Here is a 21,163-nt window from a genome sequence, read left to right as displayed (position 1 = left end):
AGATAGATAGATAGATACTCATCACCCAATGACTGTACTGGCTTAGTTCATGTTGTGTGTTCATGTATGTTGTGGAAATTATGTATTTCTTTATTAGCTCATCCCTGCTTCAACAGAACAGAACAGCTTTCTTTTCATTTGTTTTAATACAAGCCCACAGTCTGTGTCCCTCTTCTTTCCATTGTAGCTGTGTCGACTCAGTGCTATGAGCGTCTTCAGAAGGAGAAGGAGGAGGTGCGTCTCAGCATCGAGGAGTCTCTAAAAAGGCGGGAGCAGCAGCACCAGGAGGAGCTGGTGCAGCTGGAGGACAGGTGTTGTGATCACTAGACTACATTAGCCTCCTGGTGTTTGCACTGTGCATGTTCCTAACTGTGCTTCTCTCTGTTAGACTCAGACAATTTTACCAAACTGAGTGGGACAAAGTCCACCAGACCTATCAGGAGGAGGCGGACAAATGCCGCAGGATAATGGAACAGCAGGTCAGAGCATGCACACACACACACACACACAAACAAACATACAAGTAGAACCCTGAGAGTTCTAAAAGAAGGACACATATCAGAAAAGGCTATGGGTTAAGACTTAAAGGTTATGGGTTATGTTCGGCCATGTCTGACTAGCCCTGCTTGTGTCTTAAGGTGGAGGAGCTGAAGAGCCAACAGGAAGCAGAGAGGAAGAAGCAAGAAATGGGTCACAGCCAGAAGGTGCAGGCTGTCCGGCAGCAGTATGAGACGTCCATACAAGGTTTGTGCAGCGCAGATACTTTAATAACTTAATATCTAAACTGAGGAACAATTACAGTGCTTTTTAATTAGTTTGAGGTGTAATTGTAGTCATATTTATCCTGCATCTTTGGAGTTCAGGAAGTGTGACTTGATGCTGATGTGTGTATTTCAGATCTGAGGAGCATTCATCAGACTGACATGGAAAACCTAGAGAAAATCCTGAAGGAGACTGAAAGTTCTCTCTCAGTAAGAATGTTTTTCAACTGTCCATCTTAGCCTCCAACATAGAGCATGCGCTACCGGAGGCCTGCTCCAGGTGTGAGTAGCTCAGTCCTCTCCTCTTTTTAATGACCTGCGTCCAGAATTGATCCAGCTGGTGGCAGCATCAGGATCAGACGAGGAGCAGAGGACAAAGACGTTCACTACATAACAATGATAGCAAAGCTACAGTCAACTACTTCACACCTGCTGTCATAGCCTCATATCAGCCTAGGGAGCTCACCTCCTTCTCTGCATCCTTACAGGAACAGTTATGTGAGCTGTCGGCAGAGAAAGCGTCTCTGAGTGAAAAGCTTCAAGCGGAGGAGGAGAAGAGGAGGCGCATCCTTTCAGACAAGAATCTGGTAAAGACACAAAGATTGTTTTTCTACCTTATCACACGGTGGCAAGAGCTGACAAATGCTGCAGGTTATTGGAACAGCAGGTCACACACTATTACCAGGTGCGTGTGTTTGTGGCAAAGGCAGGGTTCAGTGTCTCATTCATCATGGGTTGTGTGTGTGCAGAAGGATTCTCACACCCTCTACCTGGAGCAGGAGCTCGAGAGCCTGAAGGTGGTTCTGGAGATTAAGAACGACCAGCTACATCAGAAGGAGAAGAAGCTGATGGAGATGGACAAAGTGGTGAGTAATGTTTGTATCGTTCAGAATACCACGTAACCTTCAGTGGTTTTGTGTAACACACGAAATGTGTGTGTTGTAGGTGGAGACGAATGTAAAGCTGGAGGAGTGTCTGAAGAAGGTCCAGCAGGAGAATGAGGACTACAGGGCCAGGATGGACAAACACGCCGCGCTGTCAAAGTACGTGTGTGTGTGTGTGTGTGTGTGTGTGTGTGTGTGTGTGTGTGTGTGTGTGTGTGTGTGTCTGTGTGTCTGTGTGTCTGTGTGTGTGTGTCTCTGTGCGTGCGTGCGTGCGTGCGTGTTTCCTCTCCTGACTCTTTGCTCTCTGGCTCCCCCTGCAGGCAGCTCTCCAGTGAACAAGCCAAACTCCAGCAGACACTGCAGAAGGAGTCCAAGGTCAACAAGCGTCTGTCAATGGAGAACGAGGAGCTGCTGTGGAAGCTGCACAACGGTGACCTGCTGGCCAGCCCCCGTCACGCCTCCCCCCCCTCGCCCTTTAGCTCCCCCAGGAACTCTGCCTCCTTCCCCACCGCTGCGCCCGTTTCACCCAGATAACCGAGTAGCCTGCGCTGTCCTCGCTGTCCTTGGATGGACAGAAGCTGTTCCACACAGAGACTTCAGTCCCAGCTGAGCCGCTGGATCCTTCACAGGACAGACGTTTGACTAGATGCCATCAAAAGACACTTACTGCAAAGAGCAAGCAGATGCTGCTGCAGCATGTGAACGTGGGAGAACCAGGCTCTTGCTCTGTAACAAACCTTTCTTCTTTTTTGAAGGAACTAATCTAAATGGGACACCTCAGGGTCTGTACATACTGTAGCACCTGACTACAGTCCAAACCTTATACTTTTCCTATAATGCACTGTTTTAATTCAGGTCCTGCTCTCTTTGAACCCTCAGGCCCAAAGGCTTGGCTTAGTGGAAACAGACGCAAAGGTGTTTGAGATAATCATAGGTAGAATTCCTCCACTGGACCTGCCACAGTTTCTAATGAGCAGTGGCACATTTCTAACATGTCCTACGGTGGATTTGCATGGAGCGTTTTGCCCTTAATTTAAAGCGTGAAGCTCAATCACTGATCTCTGGAAGAACTGGATGAATGTGTCCTTCTGTGGTGTCAACCAGACCTGCATCATTGCTGTGAACTGTTCTCTGTTCCTCTGTAACTCCTCACCACCTCTACCTGAATCTGCCACGTGGAATGTAACCTTCTCCAGATGTTGAGTCTGAGCAAGCCAATCGCAGCATGGAACCAAAGTTGTTCCCCCTCCTTATTTACATGGAAGCCTCCACCTCACACCCAAATACAAACCAGTCAAAGCTGTTCATGTGTGTCACAAAAAGTCCAGACTTCTGTCAGCTGATGAACACTGGCGTCCTCTTTGTGCTTTTATCTTAGATGTACCTGAAATGCCTCAGTGTTTTCCTTTGGACACAGAATAAATACAGTATTAAAAACATGTTGTTTTATTTGAATGTGAAAAGAAAAGGTTGAATTTATTTCTTCGGGACTTAACATCTACAAAACCAGCGTGTGTGTGTGTGTGTGTGTGCGTGCTTTTGCATGGGTTCAGTTTGAAGTTGCCCATTGTCAGATCCTATCATACGTCCGACTACAGCTGCAGAAGCTCTCTTTGCTCTGGTCCTGTCACAGACACAAACACAGGGTGGAAACCGAGTCCAGGGGGGATTTAGACTTAAGATATAAAACGTTGTTTAACAGACCACATGCATCGATCACTGAATCACTAATTAAACATAGACTGAACTTCTTAAGGAGATGAATGAAAAGGTTAATACCGTTATTCGTGTTTAAGATGCACAGAGCTGCTGAACAACACCAGTAAATATGTTATATGGGACAAACCACAGTTCATATTTCAGACATTCCATGGGCTCTTCTTTTGTTTTTCATACTGCAAGGTTCAATTATTGGTTATTCAATGTGATAAACTTTATATCAATTCATCTTAATTATGTGTTATGCTTCTTTTCTGTTGTGGTTTTGTTTCCTTTCTTCTGAAGGCGCTTGCAAACAGGAAGTGGTCGTTCGAGCAGAGTGGTGGGACCTGGATAGGTTGCTGAGGTGTTAAATACCTCTGCTGCAGTGACTTAAGGTCTCCCCTGCACTTCCCAGCATCTGTGTGGTTTGATTTGCTTCTTTTCAACTATGTACAACACTGTCACGCATCTGTCACTCATCCAAACATTCCACACACCACTGATAAAAATAATTAATTGAGTGTTTGAACAAAAACAATCAGCAAAGTGTGTGATTAGTGATGTTGACAAATAATTTAAATAGAAAATTTGTCTAATACTTTATTTTTATTACTGTTGACATAGTAACACAACATTATTAGCTGTGTAGTGAGGAAGGATCAGACCTCACAGACCAAACAGACACACTTAAATCAATTTAATGCAGACTCACTAAAATGAGGCAACAACGACAAACAAACCAGGTGGAAGACATCAATGGGGATTCTCAGTGATCCAGGGGAAGTTGTCTCAAGGTTGAGTCATGTCCAGAAAACCTGGTGGAAGGTTCTAACAGTATGTGATACAAACCAGCAAGAGGAATGAATCAAACACAATGAGAAAAGGAGTAAGGAAAACACTGATGAACCAGACAGAAACTAAGGACAACTCTAACTATAAACTAAGGAAGCAGCTACTTAACAATCCAACTGGATTAGAAAGATCCAACTGGTTGAGTTAAGAGTATAAAGAGAAAAGAGCAACACCAAGCAACAAGAGAACACACGAGAACTTAGTATTAATATATTAGTAGGATAATTAGAATTCTTTTCCCCCCCTGGAGGCTCTAAGCCGCTCCAGAGTATTTCTTATCACCAGTTACATAATATATGTGTATGAAAGTGGAGTTAGTGTGATCAGGTACTACTAATACTGACAACGTATTCGTTTGTATATAATTATTTTAATTTAGAACTAAAAGTGCGACTCCGGTGGGACTCGAACCCACAACCTTTGAATCACCCCTCAAGTGCTTGACTAGAAGTCCAATGCGCTATCCATTGCGCCACGGAGCCACCTGTTGATGCCAGAAACATTTTAAGTTATAATGATTATCACAGTAGTATGATTGCGATTATATAATGTATTGATTGGTTTCTCCGAACCAGTACCGTTAACCTCTGTAGCAGCAGGACCGTCTTCAATTACTCAAGGTCCTAGTCACTTACTGACTTACTGATCCTACAACGACGGCGTTCTCGTGATGTCTTGGACAGGAACATGACGATGATCGTGTAATAATACCAATAGAAAAGCTCATCATGAATGGAGGGTTGGAGTTATACCGTTTCTCCCAACAGCTGCACAGACTCCAACTATATTTCCGGTCCGTCTTTGTCAGCATTCACAGTAAAAGGCACATTAGAACGAAGCGAACCCTCTGGATGTTATTTTGACTTCCTGTCAGCATGTAAAATTCAGATCATAAATGCTGTACGGAAGTCCAGCTCTATGTGCAAATATGTGCATTTTTCTCTCCTCCGTTGTAGAAGTAGATCAATTCACTAACACTTATAAGAGCTTCTCGCGTGTCCATGTATCACGTAAAAACGACGTAAACCCCACTCAGTCTGTGAGCCCGGATAGCTCAGTCGGTAGAGCATCAGACTTTTAATCTGAGGGTCCAGGGTTCAAGTCCCTGTTCGGGCGCTAGCATTTTATTGGAAAATTGAATTACTCCTTTTGTTCGATGTCTAATAAAACTATTTTATTTTATAAATGACGCGTGTGTGGAATAAACTATTTTAAAGTGTTGCTAAAAAAATTTACTAGGGTGTCACTGGTTTAATACCCCAGGGGCAGTGGTCACTTCAGGGTGGAGAAATGGGTTCAACTGGTGGTGCCTCTTCAGATCAGGTATCAAACTATTTGATTTCGTTTGATCTTAAATTTGGGATAACTAAGCTTTTCTCTTCTCATCAAGCTCAAAGTTCCATCACACCACAAAACACTACACATGTAACGATCACTTTGGCACGCAAATGGAGAAATCAGAATGGTTAAACAACAAAAATAAATCCAAAGATTATTATGGCTTTATACGTGGTCCTTTAAAAAGCTGTAACAAAGTAAATGTTGATAAAATGATGAATGGTCTTGTCACTGTGTAACGCTTAAGCTAACGCAATTAGGTTTTGAATGATTGAATGAGTGTAATCAGTGTTAACTGTTTTGCAAAAGGGAGGAGAAAATGTGTCTATTCAATGAGAACGGGTTTACACATTTGCTACATGTGTCTCTTGCGCTGCTGAAATAGTGATGATGGAACCTAGTTTCCACAGTCATCCATGCTTTACCAGCATGGATGGAGAAGGTCTAAAGCAAAGACAGAGAGTATCAATAATGGATGTGTCCTATCCTCCAATAGGTTTGTTTGTATGTTGGTTTTATTTGTATTTTCTGTAATATTTACAATATTTCAGGTTGCTGCACTTTGAAAAATGTATGTCATGGATTGAATAAAACATGCATCAAAACATTTCTTCATCTGCATCCAATTCTTTGCAAAAAGGTAAATTTGACATAAACTACAAAGACAACAAATAGCAAAAGGCTACAGTGACGATCAATGATGCACTAATTGGAGCCACTTCGGCCGTTATCACGCCATTCAATGGTCATTATCAGTGGTTATCAGCCCATATATATGGGCCGGTAGGTGGCCACCTACCTACTGGTGAATAGGTGCAGTAGGTCGCCGTCACCGATCCGTAAGGTAGATCACGGCTCGGATGATTTACCAGGAGAGTCAGTAGGGGAGCTGTTGAGCGGTTTTTGTTCAGACGGGAGGATCAAAGTTTTTGATTTTGATTTATTAGCGAGCAAGTTAGCAAGTAGCTAGCTGCATTGTGTTATTAATATTGTGTTGTGTTATCTTATTTGCAAGTTGTGTTGTTTGAAGGCAAAATTAGCTCTTGTTGCATATTTTTTCATAATTCATAATGTTTTAACGCAGTTAGAGCTTTTTGCAAACAAAACTTGTCATTTTAACAACGGAGCAGCTGTTTGGGCCCGTGTGTAAACTGTTTAGACAATATGGAGTTTCATTGAATGGCTGCAGGAAAGTCATCAATAAAAACTGTAAAAGAATGAATGAATGAATGAATGAATGAATGAATGAATGAATGAATGAATGAATGAATGAATGAATGAATGAATGAATGAATGTGTGAGTTTTCAGAATATTATCACAACCAACTCTCTGTATCCTAGTAGACATAATCCAGCATGACATGTGTCTGCTTAAAGCAGGGAGACGTCCACGAAGTCCTCTTAAGAACATTCTGATTGAAGCCATGCTCGCACCAGCTCCTCAGCCAACGGAAACATTGGACAGCCAGGTACAGCGCTCCAGCACCGAGGAGGAGCTGGACCCAGCTGAAGCCACCGCCTCCTTTCCCTTTCTTGGCTTTTTCATCAAAACCTGCAGCCAGATATGAATTAAATTACAAAGACAAACAAGACAGGACTGAATAGAGTATAAAAAAAATAAAATAAAAACTAAAAACTAAAACTTTTCTGTCATCTGTTCATTAGGCCACATTCAAGAACATTTCTACATTCTTTCCCTAAACACATTTTGTTTATAATCTCTAAACTCTAAATGTATTTAAATAAAGCTGCTACAAGCAAAAGACAAACAACTGGCGAATGAAACACCTTCAGATGTAATAGAAGTACTACAAAAACGCAGAGATATTCAACCATCTGGACAAATGGACTACAACCATTTACCAGCAGTGACAGTGTGATCCTGGCTGGATGAGTCAGTTTACCTTCACAGGGCTTGTACCATCCATGCAGGGAATAACGCGCTGTCCTGAACTGAGCCTGCATTTCTCTAAAGGCAGCTAGCTGTTGGCTGTTGTCCTGGGTGATGTAGTGTGTGTGCTGGTTGTAGCCAGACGCCTGCTGCTGGAAGGTTTCTGAGAAGAAGGCCAGGTCATAATTTTGATTTGTCCCGGCAGTGTACAAAGTGTAAGGCTGCAGCGTTTGATGACCTGACAGGTCTGGGTAGATTACATCCACTGTATTATAGCTCTGGCATTCCCCTGTTTGTGCATAGTAGCCCATCTGGGTGAGAAAGGTGGTGATATCCAACAGGGTGCTCTGCAGGGCTTGGATCAGTGCAGTGCTGATCTGGTATGTCTTCTCAAAGCTGAACCTCCCAGAACCAGATCCATCATGTTCAGTGATGTACACAGCCTCCACCAGTCTGGACCTCACCTGGTAACTGATGATGATGCGGTCTGTGTTGGAAATACCTCGATAACCATCTGAGCTGTAATTTTCGCTCACGTATTTTGGGAGGTCAGCAGAACCTGGATAGGTTTCTGTGTTCAGGTTTCCAACTTCAAAGTACATAGTCTGGACAGAAAGACAATTTGTCTGAGATAAACAATACAGCTACAAGAAACCTGAGAACTACTAGCAGGAAATGTGTTAGAAACATTTATATATGACATTAAAATACTAACAATGGAGTTTAGAATAATTGAATGAGTGTAATCAGTGTTAACTGTTTTGCAAAAGGGAGGAGAAAATGTGTCTATTCAATGAGAACGGGTTTACACATTTGCTACATGTGTCTCTTACGCTGCTGAAATAGTGATGATGGAACCTAGTTTCCACACAGTCATCCATGCTTTACCAGCATGGATGAATAAACATTAGTATGAACACAGACATGCAATAAGAGGGGGGAGGTTACAACATTAACACATGAACTGTACCACTCAAACATGAGTGAGTGGTACAGTTTCTATAACTATACAGTGCCTGAATTCAATCATCAACCATTTTAAATAATGTTGTAATATTGTACTGCAAAATTTTTATGCTTATTAAAAGATAATACATTTGTAGTAGCTTGATTTTCCAGATGCAATTACGTTCTTCTCTATATTTTATATAGGTTTGTAGTTTCCACGGCAAACAGTAAACTTATCAGGGACATATTCATAGGTCACAGAAAACCTTATTGTGAGTAGTGCTGTCTCGTGTTCATGGTTTGTTCGATTATTGAGATCAAATCATTTGTATAAACCACAACCATTGTGGCTTCCTCTGTGAATCAGTGGCCCTTTGAAGTGAAGTTCATAATGTGACAGACTAAAAATGTCACGGACCTGTTTCTTGCTGTTGGACCTTCTGGGCCTGCTCATCACAGGAAGAAGTTGCTCTGCATTACCGAACCAGTGGAAGCCATAGGAACCTTTCTCTGGTTGACAGTCTGACACCAGCTGTGGAAAAACACCCTGTCACTTTACATGTCAACTGCACTCACATCAGTCTTACACACATTAATTAGGATCAGTATTTCTGAAGTGACATCATTCATCATTACTTCTCTGTGAACTTGTTAACTTTTGTATTTTTAACAGCTTGTGCTTTTCATCATCTTCATAACAACTTGCTTAGTGTGTTCTCTTGTCTTCATGTAGAAGAAGAGCAGTAACTGCATTGCGGGTAATATTTAAGAATGAAGAGACACTCAGATTGCTCCATAATTTCTACGCAGAGAAGTTATCATTTATTCCTCACGAAAGATGTCTTGGCAAATGGTTTGCCATGGGCTCAAAAACTACAAATAGTGCTTCCTGGTTTCCTCTGTACCTGCCCCAGCAATGATCAGACTAGGGGGGCGGAGCCACGATGAGAAGGGGCGGGGCCAGCCGGCGGGAGCGCAACTGCTCAGTCCGACATTGTTTTTCCTCGCTTACTGTTACGACACTTATATTCAATGGCCGGAGGTCCTGTTGTAGATTATTTAGAAGACAGCAAGTACTTTAGCACAGTCTGATGTTCTTGGTTAGTTGTATGAACCAGAGTACAGCGCCAAAGAGTTACACCGTTTGGAGGAGGACGAGGCTGCCTGCAAGGAACTGTTTCTCCTGTTGTTTCTTATTGCTCTTAATAAGATGTATATTACTATAATATAAGATGTATATTACTATAATATTATATTAATCACGTTTTAATTAAGTATTTTTCACTCTGATTTTATTTTATTTTATAACAACCAAACGAACAGATGTTCTAACTTTGTCTTACCCTTATAATAAGTACAAGCCCAACCTGTTCAAAGGTTACACAGTTGTTGGCAAACCAGAACAGGAGCTGGAGGCCGTGTCGTGGATAAGGACGGCCGTACCCTGAGCTCATCAGATGCTCCAGGCTGCAGAGCTGCAGCTGAACCATAGCTGACACTTACTCATTTCCTCACTCACATCACACTTCCTGTCGTAAAAACAGCACAGACAAAAACAACTGGCATTAAAACCCATGTCAAGGATCTATTATTCAACCAAGTCACAGAAAGTCATGCGATCTCTTCCTTCTGCAACAGATCTTATTATTTTTTTTATTTTTGTACAAAACTAAATTGTGCTATCAGACACCAGTTGTTGTTTTCTTTCTTTTTAAAGAATAGTCCACTAAATAGACTTGATATAACGGTGTCATAAAGAAATGTGAATGTGTTTGACCACACTGTGAATAGTGTGACACAAACATGTTAAGTTACCTTTTGCTCTCTTGTCTGTTCCTCGTATGTCACAGATCTTCTATATTTGTTTTAAGGAAATAAAGTGCGTCGGCAACGCACAGCCTGTTGTGCGTGCTACGTCACGGTACGACGTGACGTATGTTCAAGTGGACGTCCCTGCTGCGTCATTTGCGCGCCGCCTCGTTGCCGATGCACTTCTTCTCCCGTAAGCCTAAAGATAGATGTTTCGATTTCAGGTGAGTTCCGAGCTCGTAAAGGGAAGATTGTCACATTGTCATTTCCCGCCACAAAGCCGGGATTGAACTGGGGCAATGCGAGATTTGTGCAGTGATTGTAGGCTATTGTTTACGCGACTGGCAACACTCATTGTGGCTGGCGGCCTGCGAAGCCGCGTACTTGCCTGGCGATATGAGCCGGAGAGGGTTGAGGGTCCTCTACCCCTGATGGCCTCGCTGAGCGTACGGCCCCGTACGGGACTGTGAGCTGCAAAACACCGCCGTGTGTTGGTTCTGCGCTGGTTCCACCGGGTATCGTCGATTCGTTGGAGGGCAGCGGTTTTCGATCGACGTGGTTCTACGTGATGTAACGTCAGCGCTAGCATTGCGGCTAACGATGCTGTTGGTATCGTGCTAGGTCCTGGTTGTGTTTATTCGTTGTGTTTAAGCCTGGTTGTTTTTAGTCCTCGCGGTTTTACGTTAAGTTAACTAAACCTTTGATCTAGTATGCTTTACTATTTAATGCAGATTTATTTCTATAGCGTCCATTTCGTAACTAAAGTTATCTCGAGACACTTTACAACAGATCCCACATTAATCAAGCTTTTAACTGAAGCTACTAAAAAAAATAAATGTATGTAATCCCATGAAGGCTATTTATTAAAGTTTCGTCAAGGCTCCGGTTCACTAGGTTTCCACACAAGAATAGCGATACCTTTTATTAGTCCCTTCACCTTATAACAGCTGAGTACTAGAAATGAACTGGGGATGAAGATACTGAGATGTAAGTGTACACATACAAGAATAAACAGAATAAATAGGTGACATTGGTTAGAATCACTTATCAGTAGAGTAGTACATGCATAAATTTAGTCTTAATTCTGTCTACATGTGCTTTTACATTAGGTTGCATCCAGAGAACATGAAGACTAGATGCTTTTAGCAAATACTACCATGCTACAGTAATTATTGCAGTGACCAAAGATCTAGATCCAGCATTGACATGATTTGGGTTGGTTGTTTTGGCAAAGGTTACCTCGGAGAGTAATTTAAGATCAATCCTTGCGTACATTAAGAATCAGCTGCATTTACAGTTTGTAAGTTTGTTACATCAACTAACTAACAACCACAGTGTTTGACAAATGATTAAAATGTGTCAGTTTTTATTCCAGATTTATAGTCCTGTCATAGCAGAAATGGTGAAGACAGGTCCCAGGCTGCATTCTTTACTCTAAACCTGACCTCTCTAATTCTGAAGTGATGTGTGTCAAAGTTGAGCGCTGGACTACATTTTGGCCATGTCTGTTCAGAATAAGTTAATAGCGAGGCAAGGAAAACATCCTGATCAAAGTTTACTGACCTACAAAGCAAACTAATCTAAAAGCAAACCCTGAATCAGCTTCATCCCCTCTGACTCCTTCTTTATGCCTCTGTTCACTTTGTTTTGTACTTACTTTCCCCTTGACTATTGTTTTTATAGTCCCTGGATGAAGACTGTACGTTGGAGGAAGAAGACGAAGGATTGATAGATGATGAAGATGAAATCGATCAGTTCAATGATGACACCTTTGGAGCTGGGGCCATTGGTGAGTCATGCTTCCGCTTTATTTGAATCACATTGAGATCACATTAAATTATTGCAGTATATTGATGCAGCAATGGCTCGTTTTCTTCTCACCAAGGTATCCTGGCAACACAAGAAATGTGTTCAGCTACCTGTATTTAAATTATAATCTAAAATATAACAATATAATTCTGTAAAATGACAAATAGTTTTTTTTTTATCTCCATCTTTATAGACTACTTGATGTGATTGCCATCAATTGTATTTCAGTGCTGTGCAGCAGCACGGTGGTTTTTAATCCTTTACCCTACTGCTATAGACAAAGGTTATGTATTAAAAACAACAATTACATTTGTAATTTTTCATTTCATTTGCTTTAATCTTGCTACTGCTACCTCGAGCCTAACTTAAATCAAAGATGTTCTACATGAGAGAAATCAACTAATATTTATTAATGAGTGATATAACATATAATATGATGACTACTCTGAGTTCATGATAATGCATGGGTTATGCATCGTCACAGAACAAACAATCTTCCTTACTTGTCTCCTTCCAGATGACGACTGGCAGGAGGAACACAAACGGCTCGCCGAGCTCGATGAGCTGGGGGCCGGGCCGGGGTTGGGAGGGGGCTGTGTAGGAGGAGAGTCAAATGTAGGGAGACCGGAGGATTCCCCTTCCTCCCATCTCCTTTCCTCTGTGGCCTACCTCCCTCCTCCAGCTTCCCTTTCTTCCCTCGGCTTTCCCTCCTCTTCATCTGGAGGGCCCCCATCAGGTCAGTGATACACAGATGTCAAGAAATCTTCTCTTGTTTTGAACTGTGATCTGTTCTTGAACTCTGTAGTTTAGTCAGTGAAGACCTATAATTAAAATATGACTAATGAAAAGCTGTGCTTCCAGATGTGGAGGAGCGAGGAGGAGGTGGAGGTGACCTGGCTGAGTCCCTGGCCAGGCTCATCCTGGACGCCGACCCGGCCATTGCTGGGGTCGGGGCGGCTGAGAGGCCCAGTTTGTCTTCCGGCTCTTTAGGACCCGGCCTGACTGCGCTACAGGGATTGGATCGAAACAGAGTTCTACCACAGTCCTCCTCCATCCCACATCCAAGTCAGACACATCAGCATACACACCCCCATCACCAGCTGCCCCCTGGCCCCTCCACATCAGGTGAGAAAGAGTCCTGTAAAGAATGAATGTGAAAACATTTACAACTGTCCTAACTAACACATGGTTGTTGCTCAGCTAGATCTGCTCAGCACACATTTTGCCATTACATTTTTTTTACTGAAATAACTTTTCCTTTCTGCTTTGTAATACTCTAGGCCCTCCATCCTCATCCATGCTCAGCTACCAACAGCAGCAGCACCTGCTGCGCAGAGGGACTGCTCCTGTGAGCCAGGTTAGTTTTAAAATTAAAGCCCAAAAAACAATAATAATTTGATGTTATGTAAAATAATTATAATCAGTTATTCAATACACTTAACATTTTTAATTTATTTGTCTGTTATACTCTGACCAGCTCCTCAGCTGTGGGAGAACTGTACACGTACCCATTTAAAATTCGCTGTGTTGTCATCTGTCTGTATTAGATGAACTCTCACAGTATCTGGGAGAACAGTATGGGTTTCGGGCCAGTCAGTGTCACCCCAGCACTGGGTACACATGTGGAGGTGAGAATCACACTTTTTCTTGGTGCACATTTGTCTGTATTATTATGGGATATACAAAAGAACCCAGCACCAGCTGTGGTTTTAAATCTTTTTTTTGCAGAAGATTTTTAAATATTTTTTTATTTAAGCTTTTCACAGAGTTGTTTGTACTTCTTCTTCTTCAGGATAGTCCACTAATGTCAGTAATCAAAGACGTGGGCCTTCCCAAACGGACGCCTCATGTTAGGAATGATGAAGGACGGGATTTGTCTGAGAGGGTTCCACCTCCTCGATCCTCCTCACCTGTGATCGGATCCCCTCCCGTGAGGGTGGTGCCAATTGGGACCCCGCCCAAACAACCAATGAGTCATGCCCTGAATCATCAGGTAGAACTGATCTCACTTAGCATGGCTGACATGCCCATGGTTGGGTATAGTTTTACCTTCACATGGGCATTCTCTACATGCAGTTAACCTGTGTGTGGTATGCAGTTAGTTCAATTATCCCTGTCGTCTGTCTACACGTGTCTAGATCCACCATCCCACAGCGGTCCATGTGAGAGCCCCGGTCCAGCACAGATACCCCTCTCCTTTCCCTGAGCGTCTGTCACCCAACACCCTCCTCAATATAGCTGTGAGTGTCTGACTCTCCACTGTCCTCCTAGTAGTTGTGTCCACATCACTGAGCAGTATGATTAGTGGAAGTCTCTGCATTTAAATATGCATCATTAAGTCACAAGTGTCATTATTTGAATATAAAATAATGAAATGAATCTTTGGAGCTGTCATCAGTGCTGTGTTTGACTTCGCGTTTTCAGTGTGTAGTTGGTTTTATGAGTGTACAAATGGGACTGATACCAAACATTGTACATTTTGCTGTTGCTGTTCAGAACTCTCCACTGTATCGTGGTCCGTTCCCTCCCGGAGTTGGTCCAGTACTGTCTCAGATTCAACGGGCCCAGCTCCTCAACTCTCAGGTGACTTCTTACTTCTTCTACCCACAAGAAGAAAGATAGTTGTAATGATTCTTTCTTAGAATTGGGGTAATGAAACACAGAAGGTTTGGTAAAATATTTTGGCAAATACATAAAACAACTATTGCATGTAAGTGTGTTACATATGCTGATTTAAGTTGTTTTAGTAACAATAGTGGAATCTCTGAAATATAATTGGTCCTCTGATGAGACATTTGCTTTCACTCTGGTGTTTTGAGATGTTCATTTCATTGATTAAAATAGGAAAATATGCAAAGAGAGTAAACTACTTGTTGCTTGTGTACATAGAGAGGAGGAACTCTGGCTGTAGTCCAGGGCAGATGGTTCTATTTCTTAGAGCTGCTGGCAGTTGCATGAATCTACTCTGATGCAGCATCTGTCTCCAGGTGGCAGGTTTTCCACGCGGTGGTCCGACACCTGCTTTGTTGTCAGGTGGTGGAGGCTTCCGGCCTTTCTTCGGTGCACCTCCGCATCCACACGCTCACCGCATGGTCCCACCACCTCCCCACGGCCCCCCCAACCACGCGCCCCCGGTGCGGCACCATACAATGCACCTGCATCCCCAGCACCGCCGCATGCTAACCCAGCGTATGCAGAGCCGAGGAGGGTAAGGCAGCGCTCATTTCTGTGCTGTGAGGCCAATGGATTTCTAATTTGACTGGTGGCACTTGTTCTCCTTCTGTTACAAGACATTCAGAAGGTCACTAGATGATGTCATTTCTGCAGGGACCGTAGCAGGCCTGGATGCGACCGGCGTAGCCGGGATCCCTATAGTAATTTGATGACCCAGAAGGAGAAGGAATGGGTAACGAAGATCCAGATGATGCAGCTCCAAAGTACTGACCCTTACCTGGACGACTACTACTATCAGGTGTGTCTGGTGTGCCATCAGTGATGAATCATCGGCAGAGAAGTGTTTTCTCTCCATTCAGTTTTAAATACCAGCCTGGACGGGGGCCACAGATCACAAACGTGCCATTGATTTTTCTGGGAATTATTAATGTGTAACTGAGAACATTATGTAGTGACTAATAGGAAATTTGAGGTTTCACCAAGCTTAACACGTTAAATGTTTATCAGCTGCTATTTTTTTTAACCTGTATCCTCAGGTCACATTCCCGACAGTTGATGTTTTTGAACTATTGAAATATTGTTGAATTATTATGCTATTATTTTACTTTGAGTTTGAACCATGTGTGTTTGTAGAACTACTATGAAAAGATGGAGAAACGTCAGGAAAAAGAGCAAAGCAGCAGCAAGAAGGAGCACACCACCAAGCTCATCACTCCACAGGTGGCCAAGGTGGAGCACACCTACCGACCAGGTATGACGGCTGCCCCCGGGTCAGTGCCTCTGTGTTTGGACTTGGACTGTGCTAATACACATGTTTGCATACAGTGCAGTTTGCTGGGTCATTGGGTAAACTGACCGTCTCCAGCGTCAACAACCCGCGCAAGATGATCGACGCTGTGGTGACAACTCGCACTGATGACGAGGTGTGTTGCTGTGAAACTTCAAAGCTGAAAACATGTTTATTGTTTTCAAAGATGTTGTTGAAATGGGAAAGATGTTCATGTGCAGAGCGCCACTGTCTCTCAGTTCTACTTGAAGCGTCCTGGTCAGTTGTCAGATTATAAACCTGTGTCTGCCTCCAGGAGAAACGAGAGAAGCAGGTGTGGAACAAGAGGCGACAGATTCTCTACACTGTGGAGAAGGTAGGACATGGATGGTTTTGCCATACATGCCTCTAATCAAGGATGTGACTAATTAGATGATTTTGTAATTAACCCAGTAAAATCTGTATAATACCCAAATTTGTGTATTCTGAAATATCACTGTTTAATTGCCTTAATTCTGACATGTCGGTCCTCAAAGAGGGATTGAGTGCTTTCTGCTTGCTCCTCACTGCTACTGTCCTGTTTCAGCAACTGCGTCATGCACCTCACGTACTTGGTCTGCTTTTAACCTCTGGCTCAGAACTGTGGCATTGTTGTTTGTGATTTGACTGGTGTTAGTGGTTTAGACTCAGACAGTCGCGTAGTTATACCTGTCACCGTTAAAGACAACGTCTGTTTAGAAGTTGAGAAGCTGCTGACGATAGCAGCTAAGCTAAGTCACTGTAGCTGAACTTAGCGTTAGCTCCCATAGTTACAACTGATACCAGCTAACACTGGTTGAAGATGTGTTAAAATTCTCACAGATAATCACTGCATCACTCCACTGAGTGAAGCAGTGATTGGGCTGGTCCAATCTCTGGAGACCAACGGGACGTCTGACAAAGTACAACCATACCGCAGTGCTGACTCAGCAGCAAAGCTGATTCACCATATGAGCTGAGCATGAGGTTCACATTAAAGTCCTCTTGCTGGACTCATCTGGACAGGTCCATCAGCCGGTCCATCACTAAGTGATGACTGCAGGTCTTCAAACTGTGGTAGGAAGCTGGAGAAAACCCACATAGACAATGGGAAAACATGGAGACACTCTGACTCCTTCTGGCTAAGGCTTAATGCTATCCTCCAACACTGGTTGTGAAATTTAAATGTTAATTTTACATTTAGTGTCTGACTTTGCTCCCTTGTGATTTGAGCTGTTCTGTGGTGATGCCGGCCTTTACTGGTACAGGTTTGAACAGCTGATGTTTTAACACACAGATGCCAAACTCCAGACCTCGAGGGGCCATTGTCCCTGCTGGTTTTCCAACTCTCTCTGCTGATCACCTTGATCAAATGTGTCAGTTGGCTTTTCCAGCTTGTCACTGAATGAACACATCTGGTCATGGTAATCAGTTGGAGCTGGGGCAGGGAGAGCTGGGAAACCAGCAGGACAGCGGCCCTTGAGGGAATGAGTTTGAGACCCCTGGTCTAACAGATCTAGTGCGAGTGTCACTAAACAAACATTTGACATAATAGTGCTTTATGAAAATCCACCATCTCCACATGATGAGGATCTACAGCTTTGGATGCTGTGACCTTTGGCGGGTTTTCACTATAGTCCTTCTACTACTTACAAGATTTGCATGACGTGCAGGTTTCAGTCTTTGTAATAAAAAAGGTTTGATGCTGTGGAGGACACTTTTCTCCAGCATTTCGCTAGCAGCTGTTATCTTGTTGCTGCCCCATAATCTGAGTTGCTTCTCCTCCAGATCTATAGTTTGCTGCTGGAGGTCCAGGACTTCGAGAAGCGTTTTGTTCTGGCATCAGAGGAGGACAGGGAGGCTCTGCTGGAGCAGCATAAAACCAACACTGTGCAGCTGTGCAACTCTCTGCTGGAGAAGGACTGGGACGACGGGTACGAAACCTGAAGGGACCGGGGCCTGACTGTTACATGCCAGCGTGTGCACACATGTTTTCTTCTTCTTTCTTCAGGGTGTGTGATGAACGGTGTGTGATGATCATGTCTGTGAGGAAGGGCAAACGCCTTATCTCCAGGCTCCTACCCTTCCTGCCCCAAGCTCAGGCTGCTGCTGTTGTCATGGCAATTGCCCGCAAGCTTCCAGCCTTGGCCAAGAAGGACAAGCAGGACCAGGTACATCCTGCTCCCAGCATGCGTCATATAATCCTGCAGTCCCGTTAACAGCGCTTCCCCCCTGCCGTGCAGGTCCTGTGCTGGCTGGTGGAGCCCGTGTCTGCGGTGATCCAGTCTCTGTCCAGCTCTGCGCTCACAGACTTGCTGCAGGAGCTCCAGGGCAGTGAGGGTCAACTGGCCACAGTCCTGCACAACAAGGTACCGGTTGATGTGTAGTTACTGTCTCACTTCATGTCTGTCGATAGTCGTGTTCTCATCCTTTTATTTCTGTTTGTGTAGTTTGGTGTGACACTGTTGTATCTGATCCTGAGTGAAGGCGAGAGGATGCAGAGCTCTGACCCCAACTGTCAACTCATGGAAGACAATCGATGGTAATTTGTGCTGATTTGTGAAGCCGAGTCCCGCGCTGCTTCTCTTTATTCTCCATGCAGCCTTGCTGATGCTGCCCTCTGTCTTTCTCCATCTAGGACTGAGTTGGTGTTTTCAGTGACCAGGGAGTTGCTCAATGTTCCCCCCTCGTCTCTCTCCCCTCCCCTCTTCACCCCCCCCAACCTGCTCTCCCTTTTCTCACGATACGTGGATCGGCAGAGGCTCGAGCAGTTACAGGACAAGCTACAGTGAGTTGAAGCGTGAAGTTAGTAAAGCGTGTGAATAATTGTTTATGTTCTAGGAACATCAGCTACTTCTGTGATGCACTAATGTTGTTCTTTGTTTCCCAGGATCTCTGCTTTGTCCAGGTAGAAGCTACTACAGACATGAACACAACCCTCCCCCCTCACTGCACACCATGGTGCGTGTGTGTGTGCGTGCGTGCGTGTGCATAGCTGTATCTGTGTGCAGATGCTCTGTTAAAGTGAAACCATGGTGGATTGTTTTAATCCGGCAGAATCTTTAGTCTGTCGTTTTCTTTGTGTTTAAGTGTGTGTGTGTGTGTGTGTGAGTGTGTGTGAGAGAGAGACAATGACCGAGTGCTTGAGCGGGTATGGCTGATCAAAATTAAATCTGCATTTTTAATATCTTGTTTACGATTATGCCTGTGATGAACCTTCAAATTAAAAGTATTTCTATTATATAAAAACATGCCCTCTGTGCTTCCTCTCACCACATCATTCACCTCATTTAGTCCCACGCTGCTGGAAAACGCAGCGATCTGTGAATCTAAACTGAGACAAACGATTTCTAACATCTTTAAACATACACAAACAATGCTGGTGGAAAGAATGTGAATCTTCTAATTTCAAAACGCAAACTGTCAGGAATTTGGCTTAGTGCTTTAATGTTGACTGGAAGCTGAGTGGACGTCATGATTCCCCATCTGTTCAGGAACCTTCTTCGGTCTGAGGACAGTGTTATTCTCAGTACAACATCTCACCCAATTCTCCAAACATTCAGGTAGGTGGCTTCTTCCATGGTTTGTAGGAGGTGAGCACAAGTAGGTCCTTCCTAATAGTCGACAAGGACATGGTTCGCTACACTTACAGTGGCTCCACTTTTATCTAGACTTCTTGTCTCATTGACCCACCTTGTTCGTTTCCTCCTCTTCTTCAACCGATTCTGTAATTTCTCAGTGGATCCATTTTTCCACCCAAAGAACCGATTCAAGCCCTTTATTTGTTTGATCTGATTGAAGTGTGTTTATTTTTTATATTTGTAATTGTTTCCTAATTGAGCTCCAGTTGTGGTGATTGAGTGAAGTGTTTTGATAGCAGTGTTTTCTAACTGAGCACATGGTGTAAGAGATGAGAAACACAGAAAGAGTTCACCAGATTTAACTCGTGAGTCAAACAGCAGGGGAGTCTGTTGGTCTGTCGCCCTCTAGTGGCTGGAGCCTCAGTCAGCCTGTGTCTTGGTTTGTAGCATGTTACGTTTAATCAGGCTTCAACAGATCAACTGTACATTCACACTCTTACAGCGTTAATCCAGCTGTTCTGTGGCTTTTGTCACCCACGCTTGGTGAAGACCATGAAGCGTTTCATTGCTTAGTGCTTGGAGTTTGACGTGACCTGATCTCCATTATCACCTGGTCTAAATCCAGATGCCATGATTTAGAATGAGAGCGTTAAGGGAAAGCAGTGAGTCAAAGAACGGTGACTGTTTGAGACATTTTCCTAACGACCGGATCCCAACATCTCGGAGGACTGGATCGTCACATTAAGGGTTATTACGGGTTTTACATTCTAACGTCTATAGATCAGCTACATATTTTTAATGATCTACATTTTTTAAGTGTTTTTTTTATGTTTGCATTTTCAGCTGTCCACTCAGCTGTTACGTTCACTTTGCTAAATGGGCAGTTTGTGTGGAGCATTATTAAAAATATAAGCTTAACGTTTCAGATTGAAAAGAAAAAACATTTCTGAAAATTAATAAATAGTTGTTCAATTAGAGCTGATGTTTGACGCATTTCAAAAAAATAATGCATATTATTGAAAGGTGCATTTTAGGAGTGGTGGGCTTCAAATGTATAGAAAATAATAAATGGCTCCCGGAGGGTTGTTAACATTACAAGATTATAGATTGTTAATACATTGACAGTCTGGCTGTCAGTGGTTTTTATTGTGTGGTGTCATTGTTGTCCTGCTGTTTCTCAGTTCTACTGTATTTGGATCAAACTACAGCTATGCTGAGGCTCAACTGACCACTGCTCTGAGCTCCAGAAGCAGAGGCCTTGGTGATAACAGCTGCTGCTCAGCTTCATTATTCAAAAGGTCAGAAATGTGACTAATAGTAGTCAAATTGACCAACTTCTACAACTTCACCTAAAGTATAAAAGCAGACTTTGAATCATGACCTGAAGTAAACAAATTCTTCCAAAAAGCTGATCTACATGTGAGGAATGTGTCAGTAACAACCCCTGAAGTTTCATCTTGACCTGTGCGTCATCTTCACCTGCTGCCTGTTCAGAGACCACTGGTAAAGAACCTCGGAGACGGAGCAGCTCCTTCCTTTGTAAATGGGCTATTAATAAGACCTGACACAACTAAAACCCAATAGAGCCCACATTAAGCACTTATTTTTATTGTAGCCAATTCAACACATTT

The 21,163-nt window shown here is 43.3% G+C and overlaps 3 protein-coding genes and 2 non-coding genes across 9 annotated transcripts in view; 3 read left to right on the top strand and 2 right to left on the bottom strand.

Annotated features, from left to right (window-relative positions):
- Positions 1-3,084, top strand: part of LOC114851227 (microtubule-associated tumor suppressor 1 homolog) — a 27,106-nt gene extending 24,022 nt beyond the window's left edge. For all 4 annotated transcript variants that reach the window (XM_029142935.3, XM_029142925.3, XM_029142953.2 and 1 more), the window contains 8 exons: positions 188-311; positions 389-479; positions 639-744; positions 898-971; positions 1,250-1,348; positions 1,511-1,627; positions 1,707-1,804; positions 1,966-3,084. In XM_029142935.3, coding sequence (XP_028998768.1) covers positions 188-311; positions 389-479; positions 639-744; positions 898-971; positions 1,250-1,348; positions 1,511-1,627; positions 1,707-1,804; positions 1,966-2,179 — 923 coding nt within the window. In that variant the 3' untranslated portion in view covers positions 2,180-3,084. The remainder of the gene's footprint in view (positions 1-187; positions 312-388; positions 480-638; positions 745-897; positions 972-1,249; positions 1,349-1,510; positions 1,628-1,706; positions 1,805-1,965) is intronic.
- A 1,504-nt stretch (positions 3,085-4,588) lies between these two features.
- Positions 4,589-4,680, bottom strand: trnar-ucu (transfer RNA arginine (anticodon UCU)). Its single transcript is given in 2 exon segments — positions 4,589-4,624; positions 4,644-4,680. It is a non-coding gene; the product is annotated as a tRNA-Arg (tRNA).
- Positions 4,681-5,241: 561 nt separating this feature from the next.
- On the top strand, positions 5,242-5,314 carry trnak-uuu (transfer RNA lysine (anticodon UUU)). The gene has a single exon. It is a non-coding gene; the product is annotated as a tRNA-Lys (tRNA).
- Positions 5,315-6,029: 715 nt separating this feature from the next.
- LOC114851789 (uncharacterized) lies at positions 6,030-10,334 on the bottom strand. Of its 2 annotated transcripts, XM_029143528.3 has the most exons (6): positions 10,191-10,334; positions 9,719-9,904; positions 8,794-8,907; positions 7,964-8,032; positions 7,441-7,891; positions 6,030-7,088 (listed from the first exon to the last, which is right to left on the bottom strand). In XM_029143528.3, the coding sequence occupies exons 2-6, from the start codon at positions 9,863-9,865 to the stop codon at positions 6,874-6,876; spliced, it is 996 nt and encodes a 331-aa protein (XP_028999361.1). In that variant the 5' UTR covers positions 9,866-9,904; positions 10,191-10,334; the 3' UTR covers positions 6,030-6,873. The 2 variants fall into 2 exon arrangements, with proteins under 2 accessions (XP_028999361.1, XP_028999342.1); XM_029143509.3 differs by having other exon boundaries at positions 7,441-8,032; positions 10,191-10,333.
- Positions 10,264-19,200, top strand: patl1 (PAT1 homolog 1, processing body mRNA decay factor). Its single transcript, XM_029143106.3, has 20 exons — positions 10,264-10,408; positions 11,868-11,973; positions 12,511-12,729; positions 12,855-13,118; positions 13,274-13,350; positions 13,541-13,621; positions 13,786-13,986; positions 14,132-14,233; positions 14,490-14,576; positions 14,981-15,201; positions 15,321-15,465; positions 15,801-15,918; positions 15,993-16,090; positions 16,250-16,309; positions 17,740-17,885; positions 17,963-18,122; positions 18,195-18,320; positions 18,402-18,493; positions 18,590-18,739; positions 18,842-19,200. Exons 1-20 carry the CDS (start codon positions 10,394-10,396, stop codon positions 18,861-18,863), a joined length of 2,490 nt encoding a protein of 829 aa, XP_028998939.1. The 5' UTR covers positions 10,264-10,393; the 3' UTR covers positions 18,864-19,200.
- Positions 19,201-21,163: the final 1,963 nt, after the last annotated feature.

This window comes from Betta splendens, chromosome 1 (genome assembly GCF_900634795.4).
Source record: "Betta splendens chromosome 1, fBetSpl5.4, whole genome shotgun sequence".
NCBI lineage: Eukaryota > Metazoa > Chordata > Actinopteri > Anabantiformes > Osphronemidae > Betta > Betta splendens.
Note: the sequence above shows the minus strand (reverse complement) of the source record. Positions and strands in the feature narration are given on the sequence as shown.